The following is a 24,831-nucleotide window of genomic DNA, read 5'->3' as shown; positions in this document are numbered from 1 at the left end:
GAAAAGAAAGGGAGAGATGGTGGACTCTGGGATGGTGGGGAAGGAGGGAGAGATGCCGGATGAAAGGGTATTTAAGAAAAGGTGGATCTGTGGAGGGAGATGAAAAAAAGGAAAGATACCAGACTTCCTGGGAAGGGAAGGGAAATGGAAAGGGAGGACAGAGTTGGCAGATGGATGGTTAGCATACAGAAAGAAGGAGACCCTGGCAAGCAAGTTATCAGAAGAAAACCAGAGCCTTGGACCAACAAGATTTGAAATATAACCAGACAACAAAAGGTAGAAAAATTAATTTTATTTTCTGTTTTGTGATTATAAACATGTCAGATTTGAAATGTGTATCCTGCCAGAGCTGGTGTTGGACTGCAAACGTGAGCTAGGATTTAACAGAAAGAGGAAAAGTCCTTTTTGTTTCTTTATTTTATTTACACCACAGCGCCAGTGTGGTTAGGAGAAGCCAAAGGGGGTGAAAAAGCTATAAAACCCACCAGGAGTTTTGAAAAAAATCACCCAACTGGGCAGGAAAATCGAATTGAAAAACCAATTCAATAGGGCTGAATCGAATCAAAAATTTTTTTTCCTGTATCTGGCAGCATTAGTTTGCGCTACTGTCTTAGACTTTAGGACCTGGGATTGGGGAGAGATGGCATCCTCAGTACTTTATAATGCAAGTGAAACGAGGATTTGGTCAAACTTTTGAAGGGTCTGCAGAAAAAAAATATTGTATAGGCCGGGGACATGAGACAGCAGGAAATGGGAACTTTTCTTCCTTCTATTTTTGTGAATGGAAAGGCTGAGGATGTCAGAGAGGTCAGTTAAAATATGTGCTTTATAAGAAAATATAATAATGTGTTTTATAATGTTTATAGCATAGCTGGCCTACCCAGTGAGGTGTTCCTAGTGGTGATGGTGGCAGCGTGTCAATGTGTTGAGAGGAAGAGGTGGTCTGGGAAATTCTGCTGAGCAAACTCCGGGCCCATTTCCACCCCCCAGTTAGTCCACTCCACTCAACTGATTCACACACTGAGTGGGTCTTTGGGTGTTGTTTTGGGATCTCTTCCAGTGGTTTATCTCCTTCTGGTCCAAGGAAGGAAACTTTGTTATCCTTAGCATTGACCTACAGAATATGTTTGTAACAGCGCTGCTTGTGTGGCATTAGGCTATGTAGTGATTGAAAGAAAAAAACAGACCTTTGCACATTTTTGCACTATATGGTGGGTGTATGAGGAGATTCACATTTCCTGCACAGCTAAGTCCATGTGAAGTTACCTTGTGCTGTATTTGACATCTAGCAAGGTCTCTGTTTGAAAGGAAAGATCTAAACTTAAAAATGAAGTGGCCAGAAGTTATGGTAAAAGCAGATAGTGTAGCTGGTTTTAAGAAAGATTTGGACAAATTCCTGGAGGAAAAGTCCATAATCTGTTATTAAGACATGGGGGAAGTGTCTGCTTGCCCTGGATCGGTAGCATGGAATGTTGCTACTCTTTGGGTTTTGACCAGGTATTAGTGTCCTGGATTGGCTACCATGAGAATGGGCTACTGGGCATGATGGACCATTGGTCTGACCCAGTTAGGCTATTCTTATGTTATGTTCTCATCTGTAGGGGCCTTTGTTTTCACTTCTTATTTTAATGTATTTTTTTCCTGGGAACATCAGTGTTTTTTTATAATGGGAACAAAAATGGAAGAGAATTAATGTGTGTGGAATGGGGGGGTAACTAATTTCTTCAGCTAAATAATTCAATCCACTTCAAACAGACATAGGAGAACTTGTGCACCATTCACACACCCTCCAACCAAAAACGTCAAAAGAAAAAAACTGTTCGACAACCTCCTAGCCATTCGAGCTACAACACTCGACCCCCAACTCTACAACCAATTGATATCAACCACAGACTGCAAAACCTTCAAAAAGAAATAAAAACCCTTCTATTCAAAAAACACATAAAACCGAACTAACACAATCAGAACTGTCCCAAGCATCACCTGCAACTACTCCATATGTACTTCTAATGTCATGACAATTTAGACATAATTTATGTTATGTTATGTTTGGAATAATGGTTACATATATGAGGTTCAATAAAAGAAAATTTTCACTGCCTGTTTCTATTCTGACCATTTATTCCATTTCATGGTTATTGCAAAAAAAAAAAAAAAAATTTTTTTACATGGGGGGGGGGGTGTCAAAAAATGATGGGCCCCGGGTGCCACATACCCTAGGTACGCCACTGGGTAGGGGTTTAACGTGCATAATACCGTCCATTAAACTGCCTGCCGCACTAGCCGCTACCGCCTGCATTGAGCAGGCGTTCGTTTTTTTGCCGGCCGGGGGGGTGTTAGCGCGTGATGAAATGTCCAACGCGCTAACCCCCGCTTGATAAAAGGACCCATTAGCTTTTTTTTTTTTTTTTTATAAATCTTTATTCATTTTACAACTTACAACAAGTGTAGCACAAAGTAACATTTGAACTTGAAAATATCACTTGATTTTCTATCAAAATGCACATAAAGTAATCAAATTTAACCCCCTCCCTTCCGCCCCTACCATATCCTATCCAATCACAATATATCATATAAAATATTCTTCTCTATTAATCTAACCATTACTAAAAAATCTGAATTCCTCCCCACCCTCTCCATAACAAGGTCTTTCATTCTATTCAAATCAAATAGTGAAAATTCAAAAACTATCTCCCCTCCCCATATTTTCATTTCCTTGACCCCTTAGCTTTTAATAGAGCCTGCTTCATTTGAGGAATCCTGAAACTACCATTCCATGCTTACTTGAATTAATAGATAAATTTGGAAAATTTTCAGGATATAAGATAAATTGGAGTAAATCAGAAGTTCTTCCACTAAACTTGTATTGTACAAAAGGCTTGTTTGATTCATTTTCTTTTGTATGGAAGGAAGATAGATTAAAATATTTAGGAATTTGGATAAAAAATACACTGGAAGACACAATGAATGAGAATGAAAAATCTTTATTGAAGAAGGTAACAGAAATGTGCGAGCAATGGAATCCATTACTTCTTTCATGGTGGGGGAGAGTCCAAACTATTAAAATGATGATATTGCCTGTGGTTTGTTATCAAATGAATATGATACCAGTTATTTTCAAGGTTCCTTTTATAAAAAGTTAAATAGTATCCTTACAAAATTTGTTTGGCTGGGTAAAATGCCTAGAATTGCTTTAGTATCTTTACAAAAACCAATTACGGAGGGTGGGGTAAATTTTCCCAACTTTTATAGGTATCATCAAGCCTATATTTTATGCCAGGGTATGTATTGGGTCCTCCCAGAGCTCATGGAAAATACCCCAGATTGGTTGTATTTGGAATGGTGACTCATGTTTCCTTTACATTTATCTCATGTTCTCCGTATCAAGATGCCTAGAATATATAAAGAGAACAGAATATTAATTGATACATGGAAAACATTGTGTTATGTCAGTAATTTAACACCTAATCCAATACATAAATCAACAAATCAATCTTTATGGGTAAACTCCAAGATTCAAATTAGCGGATTTAAAGTCGTTTGGAAGCATTGGATTATTGCATGTATATGGATTTTAGATGATGTTATTTCAAATGGTAAACTGCTTGATTTTTCACAGTTGCAACATAAATTTTGTCTTAATAAATCACAAAGTTTTAAATGGTTGCAACTGAAGCAGGCTATTCAGGAGGGGGTCCCTGAATGGAAAAATCTTAATAATCAGTATAGTCTGGAATTCTTATGCTTTCAGGCAGATTTCTTGGGGCACCAAACCGCACAGTGGTATAAATTGATATCTGGATATATGAATAAAAAAACAAGGACTGGTCTTAGAGACATTTGGAGCATTGAGATTAAGCATCACATTTCTGCGTCTCAATGGCCACGAATTTGGTCTTGAAGAATGAGGTGTACAGTGTCTGCATCTATGAGACAAACTTGGTTTTTTCTGTTGCACCGAGCTTTCTGGACCCCTGTTCATTTACAAAAATTAGATAGCTCTAAGTCTAATAGGTGTTGGCATTGTCATCTCGAAACAGGGACTTTAGATCATTCATTGTTCTATTGTCCATTCATTTTGGCTTTTTGGAAATTGATTTGGGGCCAAATAGATTGTTTGTTGGAAAATCCTGTGGCTTTATCCTATGATACTATATTATTTGGAATGTCAATGAGTAGGAAAAGTCAAATTTCTGCAAAGAATAATAGGCTATTACTTATTATGACAGGAGTCGCCATTCAGCAGATTACATTTAATTGGAAAAACTGGAATAGATTAAATTACAGATTTTGGTGGAATTCACTATGTCATATGTACAAGATGGAAAGAATGTTAGCCTTGCAGAAAGGAAATTTTAATAACTTTCAGGAGGTTTGGAGGCCATTGATAGAATATTGAAATGAGTAATGATTAGAATATCATTTTTCCCTAATAGATATAATTGCAAAGTGTTGGGGGGGAGGGTTTTTTGATTTGATTTTAAATGTTTATATTAATAGGATAGACTATATAATATATTATATGATATATGTAACTACATATGAATTAGTAGGGTGGGGAGGGAGGATTTAAATATTATAATTTAAGTTAAAATTAATAGATAAAGTGATATTGTATAAATTCAAATATTATTTTCTGATACACTTGTTGTAAGATGTAAAATGAATAAAGAATTTAAAAAAATATATCCTAATTTGTAATTGCATTTACTGCTTTACCTGCCTAATCTTATAAATACATTTGCTCTGTAAAAATAAATTTATAGTTTGTCTTTAAGTGCTCTAAGTTCTGTTTTTTTTAATATTATATAGAGATAAGCTTTAAAACAGGCAGGACTTCCCTCCCAATTAATATCTCTTGTAAAATATACTCCTCTCTTTGAGAGTGATATATCTTATTGATGGAGAATTATTATAATAAGCATAATACTACCACCTACAATGCTCTTTTATCACATGCCCAGTTGCTCAAGCATCTTACTGTTACTGCAACAAATTTATCCTTTATTGCTGGCATCAAGCATTTCCAACATTTAATAGACTCTGATTTTCTGTTCATCTTCTACACCTATGTCTGAAAGACACTCTAATTATCTTCCCAGATAATGTACAAAGAGAGGCAACCAAATCTTTGAGAAGGCTGTACCAAAACCAGATTGAAATGGAAGACTCTATATATGATTTACAAACAGTTGTACAGAATATTCTTCCTTTTTATACTTTAATAAAAAGATTTAAATATAAAATCATAAGTGTTTGAGACTTGTGCAGATAAGGACAGAGTCCATGGGGATGGAGACAGAGGCCGCAGGGATGGGGGGAAACTGTCTCTGTGTCATTTTCTGCTATGTCTTTGTGGAAAATGCACAATTGCAGTGTGGGAAACTCTGGCAGACTTGGTGGGCAGAGACGTGATGAAGTGTGTCTCAGCAGGGTAGCAGGAGTCTGTGATTATTGAGGGGTGTATGTGTTAGAGATGGGCTGTTTACAGCTAAATGTTAGTCACCATTAATAGTGGGCACTGTGTATATGGACAACACAGGCTTTGCTGTGACAGTCCACAGAAAAGAATAATAAGGGGACACTTTTCAATAGCCTTATTCTTTTTTCTTTTTTACTATGTATACACTATTTTCTCATTCTTCTCACCTGAGGCTGTCTGAAAAAGCTTCCACACCATATTTGGAGATACAGTAGCCCCCACCACAAAGGGCTAATCTGCCTGCTATGCTGGAGACGTTGATGATCCTGCCCTTTGCTTTTCTGATCAGGGGAAGCAGACTGAGGGTCACATCAATCAGCCCCAGCAGGTTTACATTCAGTATCTTCAGGAAGTCATTCTTGGTCAGCCACTCATTGGGGGCTACTGGGATTAAAATCCCAGCATTGTTCACTAGACCCCAGAGCCCTGGAGAGAGAAGACAGCAATAAGTGTTGTGTACATCCTCTCAAGTCAGTTATTACAGCATTTAAAAGTGATCGATAATATTGTAAACTGCATACATTCTTTTCTTTTCTAATTTCCAGTGTATCTGGCTGTTTTATTTACAATATCAAAAATTTTTTCCAAATCTTTATTCTTTTTTAAAACTTTTTTAAAACTCTTTTAAAACTTTTTTAAAACTTTTTAAAAAAAACTTTATTCTTTTTTAAAACTTACAATAAGTGTAACAGTAAATACATTTTATACTCAAATACCACACTTAAAATTATATTAATATCCTTATTAGAATTTATTCCCCTCCCCCCTAATCAATCACAATTTCCAACACCTAAAATATCTATCATGAATCCCATACCTATATACCAAAATTAATTATCATACCAACCAACCCCCCTCCTCCCCCCTCCTGTATGTGCATTTTTAAAGGGAAAAAATAATATTTAGACATTACAATATTTTGTTAATGGCTCCCAAGTCTCCTGAAATTTCTTGAAATTCTCTTTCTGAGTGGCTAATGTTCTTTCCATTTTATACATATGACACAAGGAATTCCACCAAAAACTATAGTTAAGCCTCTTCCAATTTTTCCAATTGCTCGTAATTTGTTGTGTGGCAACCCCTGTCATAATAAGTAGAAGCCTGTTGTTTTTAGATGATATTTGGCTTTTAGCCCTTATTGACATGCCAAATAACACAATATCATAGGACAATGCTACTAGATTTTTTAACAAACAATTTATATGGCCTCATATTGATTTCCAAAAAGCCAAAATAAATGGACAATAGAACAATAAATGATCTAAAGTCCCTGCTTCGAGATGACAATGCCAACATCTATTCGACTTAGAGCTATCCAACTTTTCTAAACGAACTGGGGTCCAGAATGCTCTATGTAACAAAAAACCACGTTTGTCTCATAGATGCCGACACTGTACATCTCATCCTCCAAGTCCAAATTCGTGGCCATTGAGACGCCAAAATTTGGTGCTTAATCTCAATACTCCAAATGTCCCTAAGACCAGTTTTTGGTTTCTTATTTATAAATCCAGATATCAATTTATACCCAGGAAGTCCATCTAAAAGCATAAGAATTCCAAACTATATTGATTATTAAAATTTTTCCATTCAGGGAACCCCACCTGAATGGCCTGCTTCAGTTGCACCCATCTAAAACTTTGTGATTTATTAAGACCAAATTTATGTTGAAACTGTGAAAAGTCAAGCAGCTTACCATTATCAATAACATCATCTAAAATACATATACCTGCTATCATCCAATACTTCCAGATGACTTTAAATCCGCCTATTTGAATCTTAGAGTTCAGCCCTATAGCCATAATATCAAAATTTGAAAAACAATAGACACCTCGTTAACACCAAAAAATAAATACTAAGGGGTTCATAATAAAAAAAACAACAACGTCTAAAAAGTGGCCTAAATGGCTACTTGGACGATCAAAAAGCCTGATCATCCAAGTACCCATAATCAAAGCTGGTTTTAGACGTATCTAAAACCAGCTTAGGCCTATAAACGCACAGAGATAAAAAAGGTGTTTTAAGAGGCGGGGAAAGGGCGGGCGGTGGGCGGGAGATGGGCCGCCCTAGACCTAGGCATGCAGCAGGTATAACCAAAACATTTGACAGGTTGCCTAATCAGCACTTATACGTTTTGACTTAGGCGAAGTCAAAACAGGTCTAAGTGCCGAAAAAGGGGCCGCTGAGCTGATCATGGCTGCTGCGATCAACTCAGCGGCCCCAGCAACCTGCCTCTAAACGCACAGAGAGAAAAAAGGTGTTTTAAGAGGCGGGGAAAGGGTGGGCGGGAGGTGGGCCGCCCTAGACCTAGGCGTGCAGCAGGTATAACCAAAACATTTGACAGGTTTCCTAATCGGGCCGGGTTGGGCCCATATGCCTAAAGCCCCGCTCACTGGAGGGGCCTAAGGGTCCCGGGCCTATTCTGGTTGGCCCAGGCACCTTAGGCCCCACCTGTGGGCGGGGTTTCAGCCGCCTGTGCCAATCTGACCCCAATCCAGAGCCGGCTGGTCTTCCGGACGGGCGGGCTTGACACCCGTCCATCTGGCCAACATTTAACAGGTATGGGGGGGTGGTATTGGGGTTGAGGGGGTCGTGGGGTTGGCAGGGGGGTCACAGGTCAGCAGGGGGGCCGATCAAGGGCTCGGGCGGCAGTCGTTGGGGGGTTGTGTCGAGGGCAGGAGGGCCTGGGATCCCTCCTGCCCATATTGTAGTGGGGGGTGGGGGGTAGGGGGTCCGCCTGGGCAGGAGGTGTTGGGCTCCCTCCTGCCTGGTCTTGTAGGGGGTGGGGGCGAGAGGCCAGGAGGGCTTGGGCTCCCTTCTGGCCCCATCGGACTCGGCGAGGGGGGGGTGTTGGGGATCACAGGGCAAGAGGGCTTTGGCTCCCTCTTGCTCCGATCTTCATTGGGGGTTCGGGGTGCCGCGGGGCAAGAGGGCTTGGACTCCCTCTTGCCCCGATCTTCATTGGGGTTTCAGGGGTGCTACGGGGCAAGAGGGCTTGGACTCTTTTGACAGGTTTTTGACAGGGTTTTTGACAGACACCGGTTACAGAATCCAGCTTTAGGCGAAGGACTGGCTCCTCCTTCGCCTAAAACCCTTGTGTTGGGCGTTTGGGGCTTAGGCGTTTTTTAGGTTCATTATGGGATATAAGTTTAGACGTAGTGTGGTTGGTGGTCTGGGCGTTTAAACAGCTGAAGGTAGAGGCAGGCCATTATTTAAAAAACCTCCTTTTGGACGTTTTTTTTGATTATGGACATTTTCCCTGCTTCTACTTTCAACATTTAAGGCCTTAGGCCAAAAGGGGACTTAGACGTTTTTTTTTATTATGCCCCTCCACATATGTGTCTGAGTATGGAAAGATTTGTGCCTGATAAAATCAGTTTTATCAAAATGGCCTCAAAATCCCATAGGATGATACTCAAATACGAGCATAAGCTCAAGTTAGAGTTTTGCACCTGGTACACTATTTGGAACAGTGATTATTATAATACGGTTTTTGAAAGGTTTTACTCCCCTTTGGGGAATGGGGGAGGTATTTTTTTATTTTCTGCCTTTTTCTGTATGGCCTTTGATAAGAGTAAGACTCTAACTTGAGCTTATGCTCGCATTTGAGTATCATCCTATGGGATTTTGAGGCCATTTTGTTAAAACTGGTTTTATCAGGCACAAATCCTTCTATACTCGGACACATATTTAGTATTTATTTTTTGGTGTTTTATTTGCAAACCAGCCACAGTTATATGTCCAGAAAAGGAGAGTGAATGCATATAAATGATCTGTTTTAAGCCATACAACATATCACCAGTAATTGGAAAAATTACAATAGGCTTAACTGTACATTTTGGTGGAATTTGCTATGTCATATTTATAAAATGGAAAAAACAATTGCCATATAATAATATTAAAACTATAATAATTTTAAAAAGATTTGGGGGCCATTGACAAATTATTGCAATGATTAGACGCCATTATCCACTGAAAGTACATAGGGGGAGGGTATAAAGTTATATTAAAGGTTTGATCAATAGATAAGAATATAATATTTATATGATATTTTTTATTAAAATATTTGTGGGTAGGGTGGGTGGGGAGGGTATAAATTTATGTTTTTAAGATGATGTTAGAAGAAATACAAGTGATGTTTACAAAGTTTGAATAATGTAATATTGTGTTCTTGATGTAAGATGGAAAAATGAATAAAGAATTTGAAAAAGAAAAGAGATGGTGAGGGGAGATATGATTTGAAGTCTACAAAATCCTGAGTGGTGTAGAACGGGTACAAGTAGATCGATTTTTTTACTGCATCAAGATTTACAAAGACTAGAGGGCACTTGATGAAGTTAGAGTAACTCTCTTAAAACCAATAGGAGGGAATATTTTTTCACTCAGAGAATAGTTAAGCTCTGGAATGCGTTGCCAGAGGATGTGGTAAGAGTGGTTAATGTAGCTGGTTTTAAAAATGGTTTGGACAAGTTCCTGGAGGAAAAGTCCATAATCTGCTGTTGACAGACATAGGCGAAGCCACTGCTTGCCCAGGATCAGTGACATGGAATGCTGCTTCTATTTGGGTTTTTGCTATGCACTTGTGACTTGGGATTGAGCTCTGTGAAGACAGAATACTGGGCTAGATGGATCATTTTTCTGATCCAGTAAGGCTATTCTTATGGTCTTGCCATCACTGCTGCTGGAACTGCCCCCATAACCAATGAGCAGTAAGGTGCTAAGCTCCAGATCAGAAACCATCTGTTGAGATTTCAGATAACAAATGTAGCAACTTAACTGTTTCCCTCCCTTCCCATCCTTTATGTCCCAAAATTTCTCCGCTCCTTCCCCACCTTGCTCATGCAGCAGTTTTTCTCAGTTTGCTTACAGGAGTTTCTCTTCAACAAGCCACCAGCAGAGGTTCCTACACATTGCTGGCAGCTGACCCAGAGGTTTCACACATTTATGTCAGAGGGAAGGCTTCTGGGTCAGCCGCCAGCAGCATATAAGAATCACTGCTGGTGACCTGTTGAAGATAGCAAGTGCGGCTACACAGAACAGATGGACAAAGGAACTAGAGACAGGTACACTCCTGCGGGAATCCTGCAGGAACTCCTTCTATCCCCATGGGATCTCAGCCTGGAGAAGATTCCTGTGGGATCCCTATGGACTCTGTGGGGTTCCCAAAAACCCCATTCCCATGCAGCTCTCTAATTCTGAGACACTAAAATAAGATGAAAGAGAAAATTCTGCCAATACCTCTGTCTCCCACTTGTTGCTTTACCCAATTGGCTGCTGCAGCGACGCTCTCACTGTTGGTGACATCCAGGATTATTGTTTGCAGTCTCTGGGATGTGGCTTTCTTCATCTGTTCTGCCCCTTGCTGTGTCAGACAAGCCGCCAGCACTCGCATGCCCTGCCTATCCAGCTGATGAGCCACTCTGTGTCCGAAGCCTGAGTCACAGCCCGTGATAAACACATATTTATCTGTGAAGTTCGGGAGTTTCTGTCCATCCCGATACCAGCGGTACAGAACACAGAGCCCCAGGAGGACAAACAGCCAAAACCACATTGTGGTGTTCTGTCTTTCCTGCTGGAAGAATCATAAAAGGTTCAAGCTGAAGAAACACAGGTTCAAATCACAATTCTTAACAAAGTACATTCTTTATTTTCCTAGGTTAGTCATAAGCAAGTAGCACAAGAGAGTCAGGATTTCAGTCTGCAATTTACCTACATACACACAAACATAGTTGTGGGAAAGCATTTCAGGCTTCCCTAAAATGCTCTGCCCCATAGCACAAATATTTATACAGTTTTATCTCTTTGAAGTTAAATTCTTCATTTGTATTTATATATCTTCAGCAACTTCCTAGTTTACACTAACACTATCTTTCCAACTGCACTGCTTCTAACTAAGCATGTGTCCTTGGGCAAACTAGCTCTGCCCATCCTAAGCCCCTAATTTTCTCATTCTGCCTTCCTTAGTGATAAGGATATGTACTGAGCTCACCTAAAGTCTAGTTCCAACACCTGCTTTCTCAGGGGCATACATAAAGGTCACTTTTCTATTCATCAAAGCTATATAGATTATAACGGCATTACGCGCACTTCATACCAGAAGCTAACAGAAGATATGCCTCGAAAAGCTCACACTTTCATTCAGATCATTTAAGTTACTGACAATAAGTGCAGCACTCTGAGGTAAAATACCTATCCATAGTCCATCTCTACCATGGGGATTGGGTTTAGAAACAAAAGGCAGAAGATGTACCAAGAGATTTATTACGCAGAGACTAATTAAGTATTTACAGACCTTGGAGGAGGGGATAAAGACCAGGATTACCATTATTAAACTCTTAAAGTGCCTCCTAATGATTAATAAGTTGCCTTGGAAGTAGCTTTGTAGGAAGCTGCATCCTGTTCTCAGTTGCTGGAACAAGTATTTATTTATTTAACACATCCTCCCAAAGGAGCTCAGAACAGGTTATAAATCAGGTACCTAAACATTTTCCCTATCTGTCCTGGTGAGTTCATAGTCTGTCTAAAGTACCTGGGGTAGTGAAGGATTAAGTGACTTGCCCAGGGTCACAAGGAGCAGTGCAGAGTAAACCACTATTTCTCAACTTCTGCAAGCCAAGTACCCCTATGCCTAACAAATACCAACTGAGTACCCCCACCCAAACTCTGAGTACCCCCACCCATGTTTCACCCCAGAGCCGCCCAAGCTCCACCCCAGAGCCATCCAAGTCCCGCCCTGACCCCACCCCCATAATAATAGTACTAATTGTAACGCAATTTCTTCCATCCATTTTTCATATACACACAATATAACCTTATTAATACATAATGATAACCACAAAATTAAAACAACACAAAGCACACTATATGCAGAGAAAATGTTAATTATTTATATTTGGGGGGGTTTTTCAAAGAGGTCAACGCAGATGACTTTAAAATATGCAATCAGTAACAACTATAGAAAAATAGACATGCGGCAGGATATGTATTGGATCCTTCCTGAGCTCATGGAACATCTTCCTGATTGGCTGTACTTAGAATGGCAACTCATGTCCCCATTGCGATTTTCATGTTCTGAGTATAAAGATACCTAGATATGTTAAGGACAATAGTATTTTATTTGATACATTGAAAACATTGAAATTTATTAATAAATTAACGGATGTTCCAGTGGAAAAAACCATTTCTCCTTATGGTTAAACTCCAAGGTTCAAATAGGTGGGTCTGGGATCTCCTGGAAGCATTTGATGCAGGCAGGCATTCAAATATTAGATGATATTATATCTAATGGAAAACTGCTGGATTTTTCACAGCTGTAACAATCATTTGGAATTTCAAAATCTCAAAATTATAGATGGTTGCAGCTGAAGTACGCCGTTTGCAGTGGGTTCCCTGAATGGCAGAATTTTAAAAACTATTATAGTTTGCAGGTCCTATGCTTCCAGACAGATATGCTGGGACATCAGGCCGCCAGTTGGTATAAATTAATTTCTGAATTTTTGAATAAGAAACCAAAAAATAGTTTTAGAGAAATTTGGAGCATTGAGATAAAGCAGTACATTTCTGCATCTCGATTAGAGAGCTGCACGGGAACGGGGATGACGGGAATCCCGCGGGACCCGCGGGGATCCCGCGGGTTCCCCCTTTGGGTCACGGGGATCCCGTGGGGACGCCCCCTAGGGTCGCGGGGATCCCGTGGGGACGCCCCCTAGGGTCGCGGGGATCCCGTGGGGACGCCTCCGAGGGTCGCAGGGTTCCTGCGGGGTTGGATCGCAGCGGGGTTGGTCGAGCCGCGAGGGTAGTCTCCTTCTCCTTACCTGCCCTGTCGCAGCACACATCCGAACAGAAATCTTCCCGATGTCAGCGCTGACGTCGGAGGGAGGGCTTAAGCAAAGCCCTCCCTTCCTCCGACGTCAGCGCTGACATCAGGAAGACTTCCGGTCGGCTGTGTGCGGCAGGGCAGGTAGGAAGAAGGCAATGGCGTACGAAAGAGGGGGGAGGGGGCGGACCGCCCCGGAGAATGTGCACAGCCGGTCAGATCCCCCGATCGACCGACAACAGGCCCGGCCGACAAATCTCCCTGCCCTGTAGCCGCGAATCTAAATTACCTCTTACAGCAGCTTCACTACTCCAGCTGCTGTAAGAAGGTAATTTAGATTCGCGGCTACAGGACAGGGAGATTTGTCCGACCGGGCCTGTTCTGTTGTCGGTCCGGTGCAAAAGCGCCACAAAGGTGGAGGCAGGGAGGGAGGAAAGGTGGAGTGGAGAAGAAAAGACGCTTAAGGGGGGAGAAGGCCGCTGAAAGCACTGGGGAAGACAAAGGGGTGGAAGAGAACGCTGAAAGGACATGGGGTAAACGGGAGAAAGGGGGGGAAGGACCCTGAAAGCACTGGGGAAGACAAAGGGGTGGAAAAGAACGCTGAAAGGACATGGGGTAAACGGGAGAAAGGGGGGGAAGGACCCTGAAAGCACTGGGGAAGACAAAGAGGTGGAGATTGCCACTGAAAGGACATGGGGAAGACAGAGGGGGGAGAAGGCCGCTGAAAGGACATGGGGAAGGCAGAGAGGGGAGAAGGATGCTGCCTGACAGGACATGGGAAAGATGGTGGGGGAGAAGGACACTGAAAGGAAATGGGGAAGAGGGAATGGGAAGAAGACGCTGGCAGGGAAGAAGACAGAGGTGCCAGACTATGGGGGGAGCGGAGGGAAAAAGATGGGTGCCAGACCAATTTGGGAGGGGGGAGAAAGGGAGAGGCACAGTAACAGAGCAAATGGAAGACACAGAGAGAAGAGAGGCAGTGGATGGAAGGAATTGAATGAGAACATGAAGAAAGCAGAAACCAGGCAATAAAGGTAGGAAAAAAATTCTTTTTTTTGCTTAAGGATAAAGTAGTATATTAGTTGTGTTGATAAAAATTTATAAACATTAGAGGCTCTGGTAGAAACCCGTTTACAAAGTATGTATTCTTCCCAATTAATATTTCCAAATTAATAAAGTCTTTTTGCTTATTTTTAAATGGGTTTCTACCAGAGCCTTTAATTCAGTAGCATAATTAAATGAAATAACTATTTCTGTAGTTTATAGTGACGGGCGGGGACGTAGGGGATTCCTCGCGGGGACGTAGGGGATTCCTCGCGGGGACGGGCGGGGACGGAGGGGATTCCTCGCGGGGACGGGTGGGGACGGAGGGGATTCCTCGCGGGGACGGGTGGGGACGGAGGGATTCCTCACGGGGACGGGTGGGGACGGGTGGGACTTTGGCGGGGACGGGTGGGGACGGGTGGGATTTCTGTCCCCGCGCAACTCTCTAATCTCGATGGCCACGAATTTAGACTCGGAGGATGAGATGTACAGCATCAGTATCTATGAGACAAACATGATTTTTCTTATTGCATAGAACTTTTTGGACCCCTCTAAATCTAATAGATGCTGGCATTGTCATCTTGATATAGGAACACTGGATCATCTGTTGTTCTATTGTCCTTTAATATTCAAGTTCTGTAAGTTGATATGGGGACAGATTAATGCTATACTTGAGGCATCGATTCCTTTGACATATGAGTCAGTCATATGTGGGACGATGTTACATCTGAAGCCCTCATTGGACATATATAGAGGGCGGCTTTTCCTTATCATGACCGGGGTAGCCATACAAATGATTACGCGCATCTGGAAGAACTGGGATCGCCTTAACTTTAATTTTTGGTGGGCAAGTTTATGCTTAACTTATAGATTTGAAAAAATGAATGCAGATTTAATGGGTCATATTAAGAGATTTAAGTTAATCTGGGGCCCTTTGATATCTTTTATGGATGCGTTGTAATTGGGGGGTTTCCCCCCTTTGATCCTGTTGGTATATTGCACACACATCTAGGGGGAGGGAGGGTGGGAGAGAGATATTTATGTCATGGTTTTATTCTCTTTCAAGATATTGGTTGGGTGGGGTAGGGGGGTTATCATGCTATGGGGATTTTGATTGATTATAAATGCATTTATGAATAATGCTGTTTGTGTAAATACTGTACTGCATTTTTGTTAACTTTGAAAAATTAATAAAAGATTTAAACAAAAAACTGACACATTTACCGTAGAGAAGCAGCCTGCATCAAGATCGCGATGCCAGCGATCTTAGCACTGCTTCGGTGCTGTTTCCTCCGCCACGGTCCCGCCCCTCCTCTGATGTCAGAGGAGGGGGCAGGATCGCAGTGGAGGAAACAGCACGAAGCAGTGCAAAGATCGCTGGCTCGTTATCTTTCTGCAAGCTGCTTCTCTACGGTAAATGGTGCAGGGAGGCCAGGGGGATGAGCGGTCCTTCGGGGTGAAGGGGCGAGCAGTCCTTTGGGGTGGGGGGCGAGCGGTCCTTCAGAGTGGGGTAGCAGGCTTTCAGGGTGGAGCGGGCAGGTAGGCCTTCAGGGGGGAGACAGGCCTCCGGGGGGTATGCAGGCCTTCAAGGGGGGACAAGCCTTCATGGGGGGAGACAGGCTTTCAGGGGGAACATGCCTTCAAGGGGGACAGGCAGGCAGACCTTCAAGGGAGGGACAGGCCTTCAAGGGAGACAGGCAGGCCTTCAAGGGAGGGAACAGGCCTTCAAGGGTGGGATGCAGACCTTTAAGGGGGGAGAGGCCTTCAGGGGAGGGGGTGCCCTGGAGTAGAAGTACACGGAGGGAAGAGGGGTTCAAAGAGATGTGTATATGCCAGAATTTGGGGGGGAAGAAATAATGGGTCTGAAAATAGAGAAGAGGGAGAGAGATGATGGACCATGGGATTTAGGGAGGGAAGAAACAGAAAGGGAGAGAAATTGGACACAAGGGATGATGTGGAGGGAGGGATAGAGATACTGGATAGGAGGGTAGTTGGGAAAAGAAAGGGAGAGATGGTGGACCCTGGGTGGTGGGGAAGGAGGGAGAGATTCCGGATGAAAGGGTAGTTAAGAAAAGGTGGATCTGTGGAGGGAGACGAAAAAAAGGAAAGATGCCAGACATCCTGGGGAGGGAAGGGAAACTGAAGGGGAGGACAGAGATGGCAGATGGATGGTTAGCATGCAGAAAGAAGAAAGGAGACCCTGGCAAGCAAGTTATTAGAAGACAACCAGAGCCTTGGACCAACAAGATTTGAAAAATAACCAGACAACAAAAGGTAGAAAAACTAATGTTATTTTCTGTTTTGTGGTTATAATATGTCAGATTTGAAATGTGTATCCTGCCAGAGCTGGTGTTAGACCGCAAACGTGAGAAAGGATTTAACAGAGAAAGGAAAAGTTATTTTTGTTTCTTTATTTTATTTACACCACAGCGCCAGTGTGGTTAGGAGAATCCAAAGGGGGGTGAAAAAGCTATAAAATAAACCCACCAGGATGTTTGAAAAAAACACCCAATTGGGCAGGAAAATCGAATCGATAAACCAATTCCATACGCTGAATCGAATCAAAATTTTTTTTCCTGAATCTGGCAGCACTAGTTTGCGCTACTGTCTTAAGACTTTAGAACCTGGGACTGGGGAGAGATGGCATCCTCAGTACTTTATAATGAAAGTGAAACGAGGATTTGGTCAGACTTTTGAAGGGTCTGCAGAAGAAAAAATATTGTATAGGCCGGGGACATGAAACAGCAGGAAATGGGAACTTTTCTTCCTTCTATTTTTGTGAATGGCAAGACTGAGGATGTCAGAAAGTTCAGTTAAAATATGTGCTTTATAAGAAAATATAATAATGTGTTTTATAAAGTTTATAAGCATTGCTGGCCTACCCGGTGAGGTGTTCCTAGTGGTGGTGGTGGTGGCAGCGTGTCAATGTGTTGAGAGGAAGAGGTGATCTGGGAAATTCTGCTGAGCAAACTCCGAGCCCATTTCCACCCCCTAATTAGTCCACTCCACTCAACTGGTTCACACACTGAGTGGGTCTTTGGATGTTGTGCCTGGGTAGTTGTTTTGAGATCTCTTCCAGTGGTTTGTCAGTATCTCCTTGTGGTCCAAGGAAGGAAACTTTGTTAACCTTAGCGTTGGCCTTCAGAATATGTTTGTAACAGCGCTGCTTGTGTGGCATTAGGCTATGTAGTGATCGAAAGAAAAAAACAGACCTTTGCACATTTTTGCACTATATGGTGGGTGTATGAAGAGATTCACATTTTCTGCACAGCTAAGTCCGTGTGAAGTTACCTTGTGCTGTATTTGACATCTAGCAAAGTCTCTGTTGGGAATGAAAGATCTAAGCTTAAAAATGAAGTGGCCAGAAGTTATGGTAAAAGCAGATAGCGTAGCTGGTTTTAAGAAAGATTTGGACAAATTCCTGGAGGAAATGTCCATAGTCTGTTATTAAGACATGGGGGATGTGTCTGCTTGCTCTGGATCGGTAGCATGGAATGTTGCTACTCTTGGGATTTGACCAGGTACTAGTGACCTGGATTGACTACCATGAGAATGGGCTACTGGGCATGATGGGCCATTGGTTTGACCCAGTTAGGTTATTCTTATGTTCTCATCTGTAGGGGCCTTTGTTTTCACTACTTATTTTAATGTATTATTTTCCTGGGAACTTATCAGTGTCTTTATAATGGGAACATATATGGAAGAGCTATGCTATGCTATGCTATGCTATGCTATGCTATGCTATGCTAATCAGTACATTTCTCCCAAAGGAGCTCTGAATATTTCCCTGCCTGTTTCAGCGGACTTACAATCTATCTAATGTACCTGGGGCAATGGATGGATTAAGTGACTTACCCAGGGTCACAAGGAGCAGTGTGGGTTTGAACCCACAACCTCGGGGTGCTGAGGCTGTAGCTTTAACCACTGCGCCACATACTCCGTAAGTTACATACACATATTAGTGTGCACAACTTAATTATTTATCAAGCCAATCAGTGCCAATTAATACCTTATAATTAACACTAATTGGCACTAATTAGAAATTATGCGCACAACTTTCTAAGCACGTTCTATAAAGTGGTGTGCATCACTTCTAGTGTGTGAATCTGAAAAGGGGGTGTGGCCAGAGGAGTACTTCTGTCCCAGACTAAAATCATTAGGAGAAGTCCCTGAGAGAGGAGGTCCTGAGAAAGAGACTTCCACTAGAGAACCCTTCCCTAGCCGTGGGCTGAGGAAAGCCCTGGGAAGTCAAGAAATCTGGAAAGGACTGTTAGAAGGGCTGGCAGTGCAAGGTTTTTGGTACATGGCTGACTAAGGTAAGCCAACCTTGTTATACTAAGGATTGTGGACTATATGTGGGTCTGGCTGGGACCAGCCCGTGAACCTTGCTTAAAGAAAAACTGTTTATCCTTGAGCTGAGAAATTGTTTTGTCCTACCAAAGCCTGTGAGATAGCAGGCTCAGGTCTGTACTTTTTTTTTTAATATGTCTGAGAATAATCCTCCACCGAGTATAGAGACATATTACAACATACAAAGCAAAAGCAAATATTTGTATTATACCTGCAAGAGTGTCGATGAAAACCCAGAATGGACTCCGCCACATAGACATAGAACATATACTAGAATAATTAGACCAAAGTGATTGTACTCAAAGCATGTAAAACAAACAAGACTAATAAGCAGGAGAAGGAAATAATATTGTGCTAAAAATACTATTTGGATATATATGACTAGGAGATTGTTCTTATCACTATTTTTTTATAGGTCTCTGGGGCCTGGTGAACAATGCCGGAATTCTACTTCCACTTCCCCCTTTGAGTGGCTGACTAAGGCTGACTTCCAGAAGGTTATGGATGTCAACCTGATGGGGCTCATTGAGGTGACTGTCAACTTGCTCCCCTTGCTGCGGAGAGCCAAGGGAAGGATTGTCAACATTGCCAGTATTATGGGCAGAGTGTCTTACATTGGAGGAGCCTATAATATGTCCAAATATGGTGTAGAAGCATTTTCAGATGGCCTCAGGTATGCAAAATATCACCAACAACATATCTTCATCTGTTTATGATACTTTTCTCCCCTGTTTAGTCCTACATTGTCCACTCAGCTGTGAGATTAACTAGTCCTGTGGCTATCAATTCTTCCAGCCAAGCTCAGGATTTTTTATAGGCTATGATACTTTTTACTGAACCAACATAAAAAAAATCCAAAAATGATGTACCATACATCCGCTTTTAAGAGGACATCTCATATCTTCAGATATGTCTGACAGATATGTTTTTTTTCATTTTTAGGGAAAATATCTTCTTCTTTTATATGCCTATGACACCTACCCATATAATAAGAGAAACCATCTCTGGTCTATTGTTCAGTCTGGACACACAGAGGTACTAAAGAGAGGGAAAGGCATTGCTGATCTGCTCTATTTCCCCGTTGGTTGAATCTGTCAAAGTAATTTTGTTTGTGCATCACAACTTTAAGAACATGTAATGCAAATACTTTTAGACTACACAAAAAATACGGAAAAGTAAATTGCAAATAATTCAAGATTTTTCAACTATAACTTATAAAAAAAAAAATATTTTGAAAAATCTCACTATCACTTGAAATAATTCAAACTCATCCTCTATATAATATAACCCTAAGCGTGCATGCACACTTAAGTCTGCGTGTTCCCTGCGACTGTAGTCTCTGGGTCCATGAATTCCATTTTCGAACACGGAGGCAGGGAACACGCCTGCGACTCCCGCCTCCCGTCCTCACTCACCACCAGAGAAACCGCTGCCGCCGCTGATTCGGAACTGGGGGCACAGGCGCCCCTGCTGGCATCTACTTCTCCCCCTCCTCCCTCTCACCTGCTCACCCGCCCACAAAGCACTGTGCCGTGCTGCTGCTGGCCTCGCTATCTTCTCTCCACTGTGGCCCACCCTCTGACAGCTTCCTGGTTCCACTAGGCCTGGCCGCAGTGGACAGAAGACACCGAGGCCAGCAACAGCGCGGTGCAGCGTTTTTCTTTGAAGTTAAACACGGTAGCTTCAAAGACACTGTCTCAGCCATCCCCAGGCAAGTAGATTTCTGTGGGGCGTATGGACAGCGGGAGCAAGGAAGGGGTGCTGCTGGATGGGGGAAGGGAAAAGGGCTACTGCAGGACAGGGAGAGCAGGCAAGGGGTGGGTGCACAGGGAAGGGGAGGGAATGCTGCTGCTGCAAAGGGAAGGGGGGAGATGCTGCTGCTGCTGCACAGGGAAGTGGGGGGGAATGCTGCTGCTGCTGCTGTTCAGGGAAGTGGGGGAAATGCTGCTGCTGCACAGGGAATGGGGCAATGCTGCTGCTGCACAGGGAAGGGGGGAATGCTGCTGCTGCTGAACAGGGAAGGGGGGAATGCTGCTGCTGCTACACAGGGAAGGGGGGAATGCTGCTGCTGCACAGGGAAGTGGGGGGAGAGGGAAAGGGGGCCAGGGAGCAATATTGGTTTGCTTTGGGGGGAGACAGAAGGGGCCATGGAGAGAGACAGAAAGACAGGCAGTCAGCACATGAGAATCAAAGACAGACACACCGAAAGACAGCAGGCATGGAGAGAGACAGAAAGAAAGAAAGACAGACAGACAGACAAAGGGAGCCAGGGAGAGAGACAGAAAGACAGACAGCGGTCAGAGAGAGACACACAGAAAGAAAGACAGACAGACATATATTCTAGCACCCGTTAATGTAACGGGCTTAAACACTAGAATTAAATAAGTGTGTTAAGTGCTCAGCATACTATACACCTATTCCAGCCCTTAACAGTGTACTAGTAACATCATAGCACCACCTATGTAAGAGAACAAGCAAGACTTGGATAAGACTTTTCAAATCAGCTCTTGTCAATAAATGAAAGTTACTTATCTTAAATTGATGAAATACAAGATCTTCCTTGAGACCCACAGGATTTTGACAACGATTTTTGTGCATTAGGCCCTCAGTCAGACTTAAATCCAGAAGTTTTTGAAAAGTAGATTATTGTCTACTGCTTTACTTTAAGTTAGTCTTTGTTTAATGTGCGTTCATTAACTAAAAACCATTTACACATTTGCTATGATTAAATATTTTTTGTGCCCTATTTTTTGCCTCTGTAAACTTGGTAGTCTTAACATAGTACTTAAGCTTTTCAGATCTCATGGGCCCTCTCTTCAGCCTAGATTGATCCCAGGAACTGCCAAGTGCTGTTGTGAAATTAGTAAAAATCCACATGTAGTTAATATGTTTAAGATTAAACTCCCCTGGTGCAATAGCTTCATCTACATCAGACATCTCTGGATACAGGAAGCAAGGGTCAATGAATCCTGAATTTATCTTTATTTACAGTTGAAAAAGTCAATATGAAAAGGTGAAAACAAAATAATCTCTCCTCCTCACCCCAAACAAATATATGCACACTGAAGTTCCTTGCAGTGACATGTGAGCAGTGACGTAGTAAGGGGGGGCTGTCCGCCCCATGTGCTGGCACCCCTCCTCCTCTCCTCCCCCCTTTCCCCTCCTTCCCCTTCCGCACATGTGCCCCCTTCCCCTGTACCTTTTTAATGACGCTGCGAGCAGCCACCAACTTGCTGCCTGCATCTGCTGCAGCACGCTCTCTGACGTCATTTCCAGGACTCGCGCCTAGGAAGAGATGTCGGAGAGAGTGTGAAAGCCAAAGTTAAAAAGGGGCGTGCGTGCATGGCAGGAGGGGCAGGGAAGAGGATTGGGAGGAGCGCCGCCGCCCTGGGCGCCACTCACCTTTGCTCCGCCACCGCATGTGAGGCTATGATGCTGTTTTATGTGCCTGATTCTCTTCTAGGCGCGACCCTGGTAGTTTTGGAGTGAAGGTCAGCATAGTGGAGCCAGGCTTCTTCAGAACACACATTACAGAGTTCCATCCCATAGAGGAATATCTGCAGGGCCTCTGGAGCCACCTCCCCGCAGAGATCAAGAACACCTATGGACAGAAGTTCTTTGATGCATGTAAGACACCTGCTAACTCTTCTAATTCAACCATGCACTGGGGTAACAGAGAGCTGCAGTATCACATCTGTCAGCTCCGCTGCCTTCAAGTCTATTCTGTCATATGTTCAGCATATTAGCCAAAAGGGGTGTGTGTGTGTGTGAGGGGGGGGGGGGGTGGTAACATTTTGTACATATGTATCAGCTACTTCAAAGTTAATCTTTAACCTCAGAAACCCAAACTGTATTATTCAGTCACTGTTCTAGACCCTTGAATAGCTGGATGTGAGACGTTAATCGAAACTAGAACAGGTCAGCAGCACCTTAATTCATTTTAAAGGTATGGCTCCTTTTTATATTTAGGTGGTCTTCATTAATATTCCACAAAAGTATAACATGTAATAGTTTGCTTCGTAACAAACTGTGTCTAGTGTCATGACTTGTCACTTAAAATTAATAGTTTGAACACTAGAGTAGAGGAAATAGCATGAAAATTGTAGGCAGCAGATTTAAAGCAAATTGGATCGCTGTCGACCACTTTGCAATTAGAAAACTGGTATATGCATGAAGTGGAGGGAGCGTTTGTCACTCAGGCCCGGATTCTCTATACAGCACCGATCACATGTCAATCACGTGATTTCGACATGTAGAGAATCGCACATCCGAGAAAGATATGTGTAGGAAATGTAGGCCAGGGTTTTCCAAGCCTACATTTCTGGCACCTGTCTTTGTCATGAAACGCGCCTAAGTAGGTGTTTGGTTTATTGTTTATTTTTTATTTAAAGTTTTTATACCGCTAACTAATGACATAATGGCATTAAGTGCTGTAAACTGCCTATGTAGGTGCCTTAACTTTAATGCTTTTTGCCATTTTAAATGGCGTTTCTCAATTAACTTAGGTGCTGGTAGGGCGTCGTTCATAGAATTTTCCCCTCAAGCTGGAGAATTTGTTGCTGGATAATGTGGTCAAGGCATTTACAGTAACATAGCTGGGCTTAAAAGGGGTTTGAGCACATTCCTGTGGGGGGAAAGTCTATAAACAATTATCAGCCAGACAGAGTTAGGGGAAACCTACCGCATATTGCTGGGAATGAGAAAACAAATCCAGGAATGGATTTGTTGGGAACTTCCTACTGATGCAGACTGGCCACTGTCAAAGACAGGATTCTGTGCTCGATGGACATTTTGTCTGACCCAACATGTTTCAAGTTTAGTTTAAAGGAAAACAAGGAAAAACTGCAGACAAGCGTACACGATGCAGGCTATGTTTATTATATCTATTATTAAATGCGGTTAATGTTACCACCTTTTGACAAACCAAGCGACCCAACACAGTCCGTGTTTCGATTAACACGCCTTCATCAGGGGTCCAAGGTTGACAAGGTTTCACATTAAACCGCAAACAAAAATAAACATGAGCTTGTATGAATCAAGGGTAATCGCTGACCAAAGGTCACTGTATAAACTTGCTATGAAGCAAAAAAAAAAAAAGGTTTAATTTAACAACAAAAAGAAGCCCAAGGATTCCACAGTGAGAAAGAGATACCAAATACAAAGGGGCACAAACTGTGGAATACAATGTTCCTGAAATGTTTGTTGAAAAGGTAAAATCAAGGTAAGTGCATCCACTGTGAGGAGCAGTTGACCCAATCAATGGTAAACACAAACAAAAAAAAATCCAACAGAACTGCTTTCGCTTTTGTATCCGCACTGTGAAAGAACTTACCCAGTTTGCTCAGTTGTTATCCATAAGGTCCCCCAGTATATCATACTGTTTTGGACCCCTGAGGAAGGAGAGTTATCTTCGAAACACGGACCGTGTTGGGTCCAGGTTCTTAAACCTTTTTGGATACAAATTGTTTCATGTTCATTTTAATGTTTGTTCATGAAAGACTTGGTGTCTTGTATACCATTCCTGCAGTTTTTTTCCTTTGGTCCTTGTTCGACATATTACTGCAGTTGTGTTGGATTTTTTTGTTTGTATTTACCATTGATTGAGTCAACTGCTCCTCGCAGTGGATGCACTTACCTTGTTTTACCTTTCCAACAAAAAATGGAACATTGTATTCCACAGTTTGTGTCCCTTTGTTTTTGGTATCCCTCAAGTTTAGTTTATTCTTGATATCCCACAAATCATCAAATATCTATGCAGTTTACATAGTATTCCAAAATAATCATGGAGAGAGAAAATAAAATAGGAGGGAGTATAGCTGAAGAAAAGCAAAACTGCAATAATTAGTAGGGTAGGAAAGAGAAGAGATAGTGATAAACTGTATGTTCATGCAGGTGACATCCTAAGTCCAATCAGGAGAAATTAATTAGTCAAATGTGTCTCTGAATAAGAATGTTCATCAAGGGAGGATTCAAGTCTGAGCTGCAGGGGGGAGGGCGTTCCATAGGGTGAGGCCTGTTATAAAAAAAAATACTGCTGCAAATAGAATCGTAGGTAATCTGTCTAGTGGTTGGGATGATGGTTTTGCTGGAGTACGTGTAGTATCTGAGAGAGCAGTTAGGGAGTTATGAGGTGATCATAATA

General features: G+C 42.3%; 1 protein-coding gene across 2 annotated transcripts in view; it reads right to left on the bottom strand.

Annotated features, from left to right (window-relative positions):
- Positions 1-24,831, bottom strand: part of LOC117357857 (retinol dehydrogenase 7-like) — a 68,150-nt gene that overhangs the window by 29,577 nt on the left and 13,742 nt on the right. For both annotated transcript variants that reach the window (XR_004538882.1, XM_033939041.1), the window contains exons 2-3: positions 10,718-11,051; positions 5,650-5,908 (exon numbers count right to left, since the gene is read on the bottom strand). Coding sequence is in view for 1 of the 2 variants with exons in the window: in XM_033939041.1 (XP_033794932.1) it covers positions 5,650-5,908; positions 10,718-11,030 (572 nt within the window). In the remaining variant the exon portion in view is untranslated. The remainder of the gene's footprint in view (positions 1-5,649; positions 5,909-10,717; positions 11,052-24,831) is intronic.

The sequence above is a fragment of the Geotrypetes seraphini genome, chromosome 3 (genome assembly GCF_902459505.1).
Source record: "Geotrypetes seraphini chromosome 3, aGeoSer1.1, whole genome shotgun sequence".
NCBI lineage: Eukaryota > Metazoa > Chordata > Amphibia > Gymnophiona > Dermophiidae > Geotrypetes > Geotrypetes seraphini.
This window is presented reverse-complemented; position numbering and strand designations above follow the sequence as displayed.